General features: G+C 42.1%; 1 protein-coding gene across 2 annotated transcripts in view; it reads right to left on the reverse strand.

Moving 5' to 3' along the window:
* WAPL (WAPL cohesin release factor) overlaps nucleotides 1-13,996 on the reverse strand; it is a 219,129-nt gene that overhangs the window by 114,116 nt on the left and 91,017 nt on the right. For both annotated transcript variants that reach the window (XM_073596726.1, XM_073596725.1), the window contains one exon: nucleotides 1,324-1,473. In XM_073596726.1, coding sequence (XP_073452827.1) covers nucleotides 1,324-1,473 — 150 coding nt within the window. The remainder of the gene's footprint in view (nucleotides 1-1,323; nucleotides 1,474-13,996) is intronic.

Below are 13,996 nucleotides of genomic sequence, written 5' to 3' on the forward strand. Positions count from 1 at the left end.
AGACAGTCGTCTGCATAAATTTCATTGGAACGGCACCAAACAAAAGTTCCAGCATCATCACCTTGCCCAATGCAGATTCGAGATTCATCACTGAATATGACTTTCCTCCAATCATCCACAGTCCACAATTGCCTTTCCTTAGCCCATTGTAACCTTGTTTTTTTGTGTTTAGGTGTTAGAGATGGCTTTCTTTTAGCTTTTCTGTACGTAAATCCCATTTCCTTTAGGCGGTTTCTTACAGTTCGGTCACAGATGTTGACTCCAGTTTCCTCCCATTTGTTCCTCGTTTGTTTTGTTGTACATTTTCTGTTTTCAAGGCATATTGCTTTAAGTTTTCTGTCTTGACGCTTTGATGTTTTCCTTGGTCTACCAGTATGCTTACCTTTAACCACCTTCCCATGTTGTTTGTATTTGGTCCATGTTTTAGACACAGCCGACTGTGAACAACCAATATCTTGTCCAACACTGCGTGATGATTTACCCTCTTTAAGGAGTTTGATAATCCTCTCCTTTTTATCAATTGACATCTCTGGTGTTGGAGCCATGCTTCATGTCAGTCCACTTGTTGCACTAGCTCTCCAAGGTGTGATCACTCCTTTTTACCTACATACTAACAAGCAGATTTAATCTGATGCAGGTGTTAGTGTTTGTAATGAAAATTTACAGGGTGATTCCATAATTTTTTCCTCAGAATTGAGTGATTCCATAATTTATTCCCTGTGCTTGTTCTATAAATCTGTTACTGGCCACCACAATTATTTTTCTTGATTTCTTTTAGTGTTTCTTAAAGCCAGAAAGTTGCCATTTGAAATGCCTTTAGTTTTTGGCCATGTCTGTGATCTGCTTATTTTCTACCACAATAAACAACTGAAGGAACATCCTCAGGGACTGGTGATTCCATAATTTTTGCCAGGGGTTAACATGGGCGGCTGGGGTAGATGGTAAAAAAAAAACAGGTGGTCAAGACTCCGTTTTATCGCCCACCTAAACTGTGCATTTGTAATTGGAGGGAGTAGCACATATTGGTGAAGGTCTGCATTATGCTCGTACAGATGTGTTTCTAATGACCCACTAGGAAAACTTCCAAATGTAAACAATTCAAAAGGACTTTTTCCATTTTACCAAAGTCTTGTGTAAGAATTGAAAACCATACAAAAAAAAAAGAGGACATAGTATTATAGATTCATAACAACTCAGTGTTCTGAACAAAACTAAGATGTGGTAACAACTTGAACTGGGTCATTTGTAGAGAAACTACAGGTCTTGTTCCTCTAAGCAAGAAGAAATGTCAAATCTCTCCTCAGAGCCGCAAAAAATACTCACTTCCTTATGCTCCTTTCTGCATTTCAGTGCAGTCACTATGTCCTGATAGGGCTGAGTGGGAATAGTCACAGTTTTAATCACTTTAGGAGGTGGAGCAGGTGCCTTAAAAACACCATCATCCTTGGGACATGGCGCCTCCAATGGCTTTGCCTATAGAAAGTAAACATTAAAATTTAGCACAATTTAATATGCAATAAAATAAGTTATGACATTTAAAGTCAACTAATCAGAAAAACAAAGACAAAACAAAAGATGTCACCAAATGTAACAAGTTATTAAGAGTAAACAATTTTGCTACTACATTTAAATCATTTTTAGACCAATTCTTTTAAATCTCTATCACCCTGTACTGCTGTATGCTATAATTTTAACAGATTCTTTATACAGAGCTTGACAAATCCTAGTCATCGGGCCACCATGGTAATTTAACAATGCTGTCTGGTGACCTGGTCACTGAAGTCTCCCTGAATGAAATTTCTTCACTCAAAAGCCGATTATCAAAACCACAAATGCTGTGTGTGTGTGTGCGTGTAGCCGGCCATAGACTAAAACCCCCAGACTGGTGAAGACTGGCCATAGACTAAAACCCCCAGACTGGTGAAGTGGCTTTTCGGTGTCTGACAGTGGGAAATTGCAGCAGTCTGGTACAGCGGGACCAGGTGGTATGGGTTCCAGTCTAAGGTCACCTTACAAATTTTCTGTAAAGGTGAACTTACACTTTAATATGGTAGCCAAAAGATACAAATCTGGTGCCCCCCACACACACCATAGACAAACATCTATGCAAACCCCTCCGGCAGAACGGCCCATTCTCCAAAAATCAGCAGTTATCAGCAAGAATTATGCACACTTCTTCCCAGTGCAGGATGGCCGATGCTGCTGAGTAGTGTGGGCAAAGAATTCCCCTTTTAAAACACTGCTACAGCCTGAATATCACCTCATAGGGGAAAAACAATTGTCCCGATGCCATCCTGTGCCCTAAAACACCAAACACATAGGAACATGCAACAGGCCCTTCAGGGGTTCAATTGCCCAACCAGGAGGGATCACTAACCTGGACCCCTAAACCTGCCAGCAAGACCACTGGGTACATTGTATATCTGAGGTCACTGTCCACAGGATCCAGCCAAATGTAGACATTACAGGCCATCACTGCTCTAGTATGCTGGGGTCTGGGTACAATTGCTCTTGGCCAGATGGTCACAGTGATGGTATAATTTAGTTAGTATGTAAAGAAAAAAAAAAGCCAATTTATTCTTAAATATCTATATCCAGTGGTAAATATAAATAACTATATGGTTAGGGAGCAAAATCTCTAATCCATGCTGAGAAGAACAGACAGAAGAGATATAATGTATATATTAGAGGTTGAATCTGATAAATATCATCAGATCAAAATTGTTTATTTAAAGAAGAAAAAAAATTAAAGACTTTTGACGAATTTCAAACAGAACTGTAATATATTATGTATGACAGACTCCCTTGTCATAGGCAGGTGGATAAAAGCTCCCTGCCCCTGCTGTCACTCATGCTGGCCATACAAAAACAATGTCTTCCTTCAAAAAAAATGTTCAATTTAAGATTGTTTGTTCAGGGGGCGTGGCAAGCATGTGAGGAGAGCAGACATGTCCTGCTGGAGCTCTGATCCTGGCTCAGAATTCCAGCGCTACGGCACCATCCATTCTGATCCCCGGACCCAGGTATTGTCCCACGGGCTCCTCAAGACCCTCCTCCACATCAGGGTGCACTTCGGATGGGTCCCCCACAGACCCACTACACACAATCCGGACCAAAGGCTCATCGTCCCTCTCCACCGGTGGCCATCTTGCCCACGAGGCAGCCTGCTGCTGTGATGGCTGCGTGCACTCAAACAGTAACAGACAGGAGCGGCTGAGTCCCACACAGGAGCGGAGATTCTAGCAGCCATAAATGCCTGCACGGAATCCCTGACAGCCAAGATCGACTTCCTGACTGTGGGTGTCGGTCTCATACATCAGGACATGGATAAATTCCGGACCTGGATCGCAGAGGTGGCAGACAGGGTCTCCATGGTGGAGGACATGGTCCGATCAGATTCCAGGGAGGTGAGGGCCCTGCAGTTCCAGGAGGGTGCTATAGACACAGAGAACCGCCTTAGGCGAAATAACATTCGCATTCTGGGGTTACCTGAGAGAGCAGAGGGAGTTAGACCAGCTGAATTTACTGAACAGTTGTTGTCCACCCTGTTTAACCTGGATAACATGCCTCCCACATTTGTAGTGGAAAGAGCCCACAGGGTCCCACTGCTCCCTCCAAGAGCTGGTGCCCCTGCATGTCCCTTCCTGCTGCAAGAAAAGCCATCACACTTAACTGGAAGAAATCAGCCCTGCCCACAAGCATAATCTGGAAACAGTGAATAAGAACCTACCACTCTACAAAGACACATACTTCAACAAAGGATGTCCCAAAAAATACCAGAAAGTGTGGTCTAAATGGGTAAACTGGGTGCGGAACCGTCCACAGCATAATATAAACCTTCATAGGAGAATGTGTGATGGTTCTTTCTGAAATATACTCTTCATCACATAAGCCTCCCAGCTATCTAGGGGTATGAGCAGACTGACCTATCTCAAATATATGTGTTTCGTTTCATTTCTACCAAGTGTCGGGATTTATATGTGAGCAGCCATGACAATACCTCCATTAACACATAGTCCATTTCACCAAGGTTTCCACACAGTCTTTACTCAAAAGGTGACATACACTTTATCATAGTTGATTTAATTCTGACATAACCGTATACGACCCATGCGTGGGCCACCTTTTTAACCTTTGTTTGTTATTTGTTGTATGTGATTATAACACCAATAATAAGATTCATTAAAAAAAAAAAAAAAAAAAGGATTGATTGTTCGGAAAAAAAAAAATGGCATAAATCAAGTATTTTGTAGACGCTATAACTTTTGTACAAACCAATCAATATACGCTTATTTTGTTTTTTTTTACCACAAATATACAGAAGAATACATATTGGCCTAAACTGATGAAGAAATTTGTTTTCCATTTTTCTATTGGATACGTATTATAGCAAAAAGTAAAAAATAGTTTAATTTTTCAAAACCGTCACTTTTTTGTTTATAGCGCAAAAAAGAAGAACCGGAGAGGTGATTTGTGGGGAAAAAAACACCAATTTAATTTGGGTACAGCGTCGCATGACCGCGCAATTGTCAGTTAAAGTAACGTAGTACTGTATCGCAAAAAATGGCCTGGTCACTAAGGGGGTAAATCCTTCCGGAGCTGAAGTGGTTAAGTGATTTCTTTTTTTTTTTTAAAAACAAACATGTTATACTTACCTGCTCTGTGTAATGGTTTTGCACAAAGCAGCCCTGATTCTCCTCTTCTGGGGTCCCCAACCAATGCTTCTGGCTCCTGCCTTCAGAGTGCCCCAATAGCAAGCTGCAAAGTATAGTATAGAGCGCCCCTATAGCAAGGTAAAACTTCTGAGTTTAGAACCACTCGCTTTCTGCCCAGGACTACATGTCCCATGAGGCATTGCTCCTCAAACATTTACAAGTTCTCAGGCACTGACATGTATGGATGGCATACTGGACTTTGTGTGTGCTGCACACTTGCACAGTATTTCCTGATATATAAACAAATAATGCATTCTGTATGCATGCCAACTAATCGGCTGGCCGATTAATCGATTATGAAAATAGTTGACAATTATTTACATAATCGATTCGTTGTTTCAGCCCTATACCCCATACTCATTCACATTGGGGGGGCAGGATCTGGGGACCCCTTTTCTTAAAGGAGGCTTTAAGGATTCCGATAAGCCTCCTGCCCAAAGACCCTTACAGCCCAGGGTTGTGGGGGAGAGACCCTTGTCCCCACCAACCTCACGCTATTTTTGTTTTCTAAATTTGGCATGGAAATCCATACCAGCCCAAGTCGCACCCATCTCAAGTCAGATCCCTTTCAGGCGCATGGAAGTCAGAATGATCTTGGACTGAATTTGCAGGCCAAAGATGTGCTGGAGCAGTGTAAACACGGCCTAATGCCTGGTACTCACGATGAGATTATCAGACGAATGATCTTTTTCTTTTTTTTTTTGCATGCTAATCTCATATTGAACATGAAGAGGTTACTAAAATGACAAAAATTCTCGTACGATAGAATAAAAACTCGGAAGTGATGTATTGTATTATACTTGTAATGCATTTTCAGAAAAAACTGTACTAATTAAACGAAAATCGTATCTTATGAGGGAAATCGTGTTTGTCCCTTCATATAATATCGGATGAACTGCCGTGATCAATTCTTGAAAGCTGTGCACCAACGTTCAGATTATCCCTTTGTAGGAGGATTTGTTTCATCTCTGTGTATCATCTGAGGCTGTTCACTTCACTGGGTATATGTGAGGGTTTACAAAGGTTTTGAAACCTAGAAGCTGATTGGTTACAATGCAGAGCTGCACCAAATTCTGTGCGCACCGTGTTTGTCCCTTCATATAATATCGGATGAACTGCCGTGATCAATTCTTGAAAGCTGTGCACCAACGTTCAGATTATCCCTTTGTAGGAGGATTTGTTTCATCTCTGTGTATCATCTGAGGCTGTTCACTTCACTGGGTATATGTGAGGGTTTACAAAGGTTTTGAAACCTAGAAGCTGATTGGTTACAATGCAGAGCTGCACCAAATTCTGTGCGCACCAGTTTTAGTAAACCTCCCATAAAGTGTGTTACTGGCTGGATCACTAGGTGTGATAAAGGCAAAAAAATACCATGTAAGCATGCTGCCTAACTGAAAATGTATTTCTGTGGCTTCAATTAGGATTACATTTCCCTTTGAGCATTGTAAGCTGGTACTATAATTCTACTGTTTTAGTAAAGCTCAAATAAGAGTGTGAAATACTGGAAGGCAAAACTTGACAGAGGCAGCCAAAAAGCATAGGTTCTCATCAACACTTTTGCATTCTCTGGAATAAAGCTCTGCAAAAAAAGAAATAAAAAAACTGCTTCACTAGTCAAGCAGAGGGGTTCGTGTCTGGCTCAATGTTATGAGCTCATAGGCTGCCAAGTGGTTTTAGGTCTTTTAACAAGGGTAAGTATATGGACGACAAAATGAGTCAGTGTCGGATCAAATGCTAGCAGAGCACAGAGGGTTTTGTGCACATCAGTTTAGGAATTTTGTGTGGGACTTGGTGTCACCCTTATTCGGAAAGGGGTACCACTTGTACGTGGACAATTATTACACGAGCGTGCCACTTTTTAGTCACCTTTTTGATCATCAGATTGGAGCATGTGGCACCGTGCGACCTAATCGCCGGGGCTTTCCCCAGCGGCTTGTAGATTCCAGTCTTAGGCTGGGGGAGAGAGCCTGCTTGCAGTGTAATAATTTGCTCACTATGAAGTGGAGAGATAATAAGAATGTTTTCGTTCTTACCTCCCTTCATGCAGACACGACAGTCCAAATTCCTACGGAGACTGGTGTTGTGGAGAAACCCCTCTGTGTCCACGAATATAACCTTATCATGGGAGGAGTAGACCTCAACGACCAGTTGTTGGCGCCCTACATAGTTGCCAGGCCAGACGATGGTACAAAAAAAGTGTCTGTATACTTATTTCAATTGGCTTTGCTAAATGCTCATGTGCTATACAGAGCTTCAGGACGGACTGGATCCTTCCTTAAATTCCAGGAAGAGATCGTCAGAGCCCTTCTGTTTCCAGGCGGTGCTCCACCTCACCTTCCCCAACCAAATGCAGTAAGCCGGCTGCATGAGAGGCATTTTTCTTATGTCCTCCTGAGTACCCCTACCCAACAAGCCCCCCAAAGAAGATGTCGTGCCTGCAGCAAGCGCGGATATAGGCGTGACACCCGCTATTATTGTCCCTCCTGTCCTGACAATCCTGGTCTTTGCATTGGTGAATGTTTTGAACGCTACCGTACACTAGTTGAGTTTTAGCGTAGGGTACAGCACTGCACAGACTAGGCACACTTTCACAGGGTCTCCCAAGATGCCATCGCATTTTGAGAGACCCGAACCTGGTACCAGTAACAAAAGTTACAGTTACAAAAAAAGTGTAAAAAAAAAAAAACAAAAAAATATATAAAATAAAAAAAACAAAAATAGTTGTCGTTTTATTGTTCTCTCTCTATTGTTCTGCTCTTTTTTACTGTATTCTATTCTGCAATGTTTTATTGTTATTATGTTTTATCATGTTTGCTTTTCAGATATGCAATTTTTTTATTCATCTTGACAGCAATAGCGTTTGCTCCCACGATACATAAAGCCGTGACTCCAGCGCTGTCGGAGGTGATTTCACCACCACAGTTACATACTTCAGCATATATGCCGAAGCGTGGGGGCAGCAGTGGGTGGAGGAGCGATTTCCTACCTTTTGGGGCGGATGCCCCCATGCTTCGGCATATATAAACGGTGCATATATGCCCATCATTAGAACTGGGTGGATGAAAGGAGGTATTCTAATGGTGGGCATACCCACCGATCAATCTCTTTTTTTTGTTCAGCCCACAGGCTGCATGAAAAAAAAGTTTACCATATATGCCCAACAAGCATCAGCAATGCACTGGTATGTTGCTGGACTTTGAGTGGTTATACCAGAATGATGCCTGCAGATTTAGGTATCATCTTGGTATCATTCTTTTCAGCCAGTGGTCGGCTTTCATGTAAAAGCAATCCCAGCAGCTAATTAGCCTCTAGACTGCTTTACAACCAGTGGGAGGGAATGCCGCCCCCCTCCCCCCCCCATCTTCCATGTTTTTCTCTGGCTCTCCTGTCCCAACAGGGAACCTGAGAATGCAGTCGTTGATTCGGTCAGCTGACCATAGAGCTGATCAGAGACCAGAATGGCTCCAATCATCTCTATGGCCTAAGAAACCTGAAGCTACGAGCATTTTATGACTTAGATTTCGCCGGAAGTAAACAGCGCCATTGGGAAAGCTTTTTATCACACCTATCTTGGTGTGGTCAGATGCTTTGAGGGCAGAGGAGAGATCTAGGGTCTAATAGACCCCAATTTTTTCAAAAAAAGAGTACCTGTCACTACCTATTGCTATCATATGGGATATTTACATTCCCTGAGATAACAATAAAAATGCTTTAAAAAAAAAAACAAAAAAAAAAAACACCCTTGTCCCCCTTGCTCTCGCGCAAAGGCGAACGCAAGCGTCGGTCTGGCTTCAAATGTAAACAGCAAATGCACCATGCATGTGAGGTATCACCGCGAAGGTCAGATCGAGGGCAGTAATTTTAGCAGTAAGCCTCCTATGTAAATCTAAAGTGGTAACCTGTAAAAGCTTTTAAAGTCTTTTAAAAATGTATTTAGTTTGTCGCCACTGCACGTTTGTGCGCAATTTTAAAGCATGTCATGTTTGGTATCCATACACTCGGCCTAAGATCATCTTTTTTATTCCATCAAACATTTGGGAAATATAGTGTGTTTTACTGCATTAAAATTTAAAAAAGTGTTTTTTTTTCCCAAAAAAATGCGTTTGAAAATCGCTGCGCAAATTCTGTGTGAAAAAAAAATGAAACACCCACCTTTTTAATTTGTAGGGCCTTTGCTTTCAAAAAATATATATGTTTGGGGGTTCAAAGTAATTTTCTTGCAAAAAAAAATAATTTTTTCCTGTAAACAAAGTGTCAGAAAGGGCTTTGCCTTCAAGTGGTTAGAAGAGTGGGTGATGTGTGACATAAGCTTCTAAATGTTGTGCATAAAATGCCAGGACAGTTCAAACCCCCCCAAATGACCCCATTTTGGAAAGTAGACACCCCAAGCTATTTGCTGAGAGGCATGTCGAGTCTGTGGAATATTTTATATTGTGACACAAGTTGCGGGAAAAAGACACTTTTTTTTTTTTTGCCACAAAGTTGTCACTAAATGATATATTGCTCAAACATGCCATGGGAATATGTGAAATTACACCCCAAAATACATTCTGTTGCTTCTCCTGAGTTCGGGGATACCACATGTGAGACTTTTTGGGAGCCTAGCCGCGTACGGGATCCCAAAAACCAAGCACCGCCTTCAGGCTTTCTAAGGGTGTAAATTTTTGATTTCACTCTTCACTGCCTATAACAGTTTCGGAGGCCATGGCACAAAACCCCGCCAAATGACCCCATTTTGGAAAGTAGACACCCCAAGCTTTTTGCTGAGAGGTATCGTGAGTATTTTGCAGACCTCCCTTTTTGTCACAAAGTTTTGAAAATGGAAAAAAGAAAAAAAAATACATTTTCCTTGTCTTTTTTCATTTTCAAAAACAAATGAGCTGCAAAAGTACTCACAATGCCTCTCAGCAAATAGCTTGGGGTGTCTACTTTCCAAAATAGGGTAATTTTGGGGGGGGGGGGCTTGTGCTATCTTGGAATTTTATGGCCTTCGAAACTGTGATAGATAGTGAGGAGTGAAATCAAAAATTTACGCCCTTAGAAAGCCTGAAGGCGTTGATTGGTTTTCGGGGCCCCGTATGCAGCTAGGCTCCCAAAATATCACACACATGTGGTATTCCCGTACACAGGAGAAGCAGCAGAATGTATTTTGGGGTGTAATTCCACATATGCCCATGGCATGTTTGAGCAATATATCATTTAGTGACAACTTTGTGCAAAAAAAAAAAAAAGTTTGTCACTTTCCCGCAACTTGTGGCAAAATATGAAATATTCCATGGACTCAACATGCCTCTCAGCAAATAGCTTGGGGTGTCTACATTCCAAATGGGGTTATTTGGGGGGTTATGTGCCATCTTGGCATTTTATGGCCTTCAAAACTGTGATAGGTAGTGAGGAGTGAAATCAAAAATTTACGCCCCTAGAAATCCTGAAGGCGGTGCTTGGTTTTCGGGGTCCCGTACGTGGCTAGACTCCCAAAAAGTCCCACACATGTGGTATCCCCATACTCAGGAGAAGCAGCTAAATGTATTTTGGGGTGCAATTCCACATATAACCATGGCATGTGTGAGCAATATATCATTTAGGGACATTTTGTAATTTTTTTTTTTTTTTTTAATCATTATTCAATCACTTGGATCAAAAAAATTTAATATTCAGTGGGCTCAACATGCCTCTCAGCAATTTTCTTGGGGTGTCTACTTTCCAAAATGGGGTCATTTGGGGGGGGGGGGTTGTACTGCCCTGCCATTTTAGCACCTCAAGAAATTAGATAGGCAGTCAAACTAAAAGCTGTGTAAATTCCAGAAAATGTACCCTAGTTTGTAGACGCTATAACTTTTGCGCAAACCAATAAATATACGCTTATTGACATTTTTTTTTACCAAAGACATGTGGCCGAATACATTTTGGCCTAAATGTATGACTAAAATTGAGTTTGTTGGATTTTTTTTATAACAAAAAGTAGAAAATATCATTATTTTTCAAATTTTTCGGTCTTTTTCTGTTTATAGCGCAAAAAATAAAAACCGCAGAGGCGATCAAATGCCATCAAAAGAAAGCTCTATTTGTGGGAAGAAAAGGACGCAAATTTTGTTTGGGTACAGCATTGCATGACCGCACAATTAGCAGTTAAAGCGACACAGTGCCAAATTGTAAAAAGTGCTCTGGTCAGGAAGGGGGTAAATCCTTCCGGGGCTGAAGTGGTTAAAGCCAAGTGCAAGAACTGCATACTTAAAGTGGTTGTAAACCCCCTGACCTATTTTTACATATAGGTAAGCCTATACTAACACTTACCTACATGTCATGAAAAGATCTCCTAAACGTGCGCCGTTTAGGAGATATTTGCTCTGTAGTGCGCCAATGTTATCGTCACATGCGCAGTGAAGTAACTGCCCTCCTATGCTGTTTCTTCTCCAGCATGTGCCATGACTAGCGGCTCCCGCACGCATGCGCAGGAGTGACGTCACACGGCTCCAGCCAGTCACAGAGCCGGAGTCAGCGGCCCCCAGAAGGAAGAGGGGTGAAGATGGATGCTTCCAGCAGCTGGGACATCATGGGCTTCGTTTGCAAGGTAAGTGGCACATAATGGGCTAGTATGCTATGCACACTAGCCCATTATGCTTTTACTTTGCAGGGGGGTAAATAGAGGAAGTAAAACCCATCAGGGTTTACTTCCTCTTTAACCACTTCCCGCCTGGCCTACAGCAGAATGACGGCTGGGCGGTGGTTAAGTTATCCTGACTGGGCATCATATGACATCCTTCAGGATAACAGCCGCCGCGCGCCCGTGGGGGCGCGCATCGCGGCGATTGGTGGTGCGGTCTGTCAGTCTGACACACCGCTACACCGATCCCAGTAAAGAGCCTCCAACGGAGGCTCTTTACTACGTGATCAGCCGTGTCCAATCACGGCTGATCACAGTGTAAACAGGAAGAGCCGGTGATCGGCTTTTCCTCACTCGCGTCTGACAGACGTGAGTAGAGGAGAGCCAGTCGGCGGCTCTCCTGACAGGGGGGCCTGCGCTGATTGTTGATCAGCGCAGCCCCCCCTCAGATGCCCACCCAGGACCACCATCATGCCGCCCAGGACCACCAGGGAAGGGGTCAAGATGTGGATGGGCAGGTATGTACTCCATGGCCATCCACATATGAAAAAATATGCACAATAGATTCCAATCAGTGCCCACTGACTGGCAACATTATGGTCCAGATAAAACAAGTGATGCCCAGCAATGCCACCCATCAGTGTCCATCAGTGCCACCTCTCAGTGCCCATCCATGCCCATCAGTGCCCACCTCTCAGTGCCCATCAGTGCCACCTCTCAGTGCCCATCAGTGCCACCTCTCAGTGCCCATCAGTGCCACCTCTCAGTGCCCTTCAGTGCCACCTCTCAGTGCCCTTCAGTGCCACCTCTCAGTGCCGCCCATGAGTGCCCATCAGTGCCGCCCATGAGTGCCCATCAGTGCCGCCCATGAGTGCAGCCATATCAGTGCAGCCATATCAGTGCCTGTCATTATTTACAAAAAAATTTAACAGAAACAAAGAAAAACTTTATTTTTTTCTAAATTTTTGGTCTTTTTTTATTTGTTGCACAAAAAGTAAAAATCGCAGAGGTGATCAAATACCACCAAAAGAAAGCTCTATTTGTGGGAACAAAATGATAAAAAATTTGTTTGGGTACAGTGTAGCATGACTGCGCAATTGTCATTCAAATTGCGACAGCGCTGAAAGCTGAAAATTGGCTTGGGCAGGAAGGTACGTAAGTGCCTGGTATTGAAGTGGTTAAGGATTCTTTATTACATTATGATTTGAATTATTATTCCAAAAATAAAATAAAAATAATGTTAAGTATAAAACTTTGTTGCAGTAAATTTCCTTATACAAGCATAGCACAAAAACTGTTGTATAATTATAGCATACTTTAGAAATCTATTTTTGTTTTATAAAAGAAAGCATACTTTAGCTTGTCGTTTTCTTGTAAAAAAATATTAACATTTATTTTCAGTTAACCTATCATTTGATAATGTTATTTATTAATCCCATGTGAGCATTTTCATCCTTCACCTCTGGACTCTGTTACACAGAGAAAGGTTTGTGAACATTAAGACTTAACTCTGGTTCAGTTTTTATTAGTGGATCACATTAGTCCTTATAGTGTCCATTTCTTAATTTTTACTGTGGACTTCACTCAGTTCCTTGGGTTATACTAATTCACTTCATTTGACCAAAGTAAGATATATGGACTTCTTTTATAACAGAGCAGTTTAATGCTATTCATTCGGTTATTCTCCATGTACACCATGGCCTGCATTTTACAACCCATTCATAAAATGTAAGCTGTGATGGAGTCTGTCAGAGTTCTCCCTGTTTAAGCTGGTAGTAAACTCTTTCAAAAAAATACAAAAAACAAATCCCCTCTGCAAGGCAAAGGCATAATGTGCTAGTATGCATTAACCCCTTCACGCTGACATAACACAAATATGCGGTCTTCGGCTTTAAAGCTGCACGCATTACCCCGGTACAGTTTTTTTTTTTTTTTTTTTAGAGGGGGCAGTCGGCTTTTTTGTAACAACCGATGCGGCCAATTAGGCGCTTGGCTGTTATTACAAGCAGCGGAAGGGAATGTTTCACATTAAACACGCAAGAAAAAAAAAAAAAATTAGGCTGTTTTTTTTTCTTGTTTTTTTAATTCATAAAAGTGTACTTCCCAAAAAAAATGTTATTTGAAAGGCCGCTGCACAAATACAGTGTGACATAAAATATTGCAATGATTGCCATTTTATTCTCCAGGGTCTCTGCTCAAAAAACATATGTTTAGGGTTATAAGTAATTTTCTAGCAAAAAAAATACAGATTTTAGCTTCTAAGCAACAAGTGCCAGAAAAAGGCTTAGGCAATTAAGGGGTTAAAACAAAGCCCTCCAGCGGCATGCTGTCACCACTGCAGAGGCCTCCATCTTCACCAGGCCTTGCTTCCAGGTTCCCAGGCTGTGGCCGCTTGATTGACCAAGCCGCGATGACGTCACTTACACGCATGCTAGCGGGCCTTATGGCAGCAGCACAGAGCTCTGAAGTTACGGCACGGTAGACTGTTCCTTCAGAACGCATGCACAGTGACGTCTCCGGCTGCTGCTCTCTAGAATATCTCCTAAACGGTGCATGTTTAGCAGATATTCATTTTACCTACCAGGTAAGCTTTATTATAATCTTACCTGTAGGTAAAAGTAAACAATGAGAGTTTACTACCTCTTTAACACATTAGAGAGGGATAGTTGTTTTA

Source organism: Aquarana catesbeiana, linkage group LG08 (assembly GCF_042186555.1).
Source record: "Aquarana catesbeiana isolate 2022-GZ linkage group LG08, ASM4218655v1, whole genome shotgun sequence".
NCBI lineage: Eukaryota > Metazoa > Chordata > Amphibia > Anura > Ranidae > Aquarana > Aquarana catesbeiana.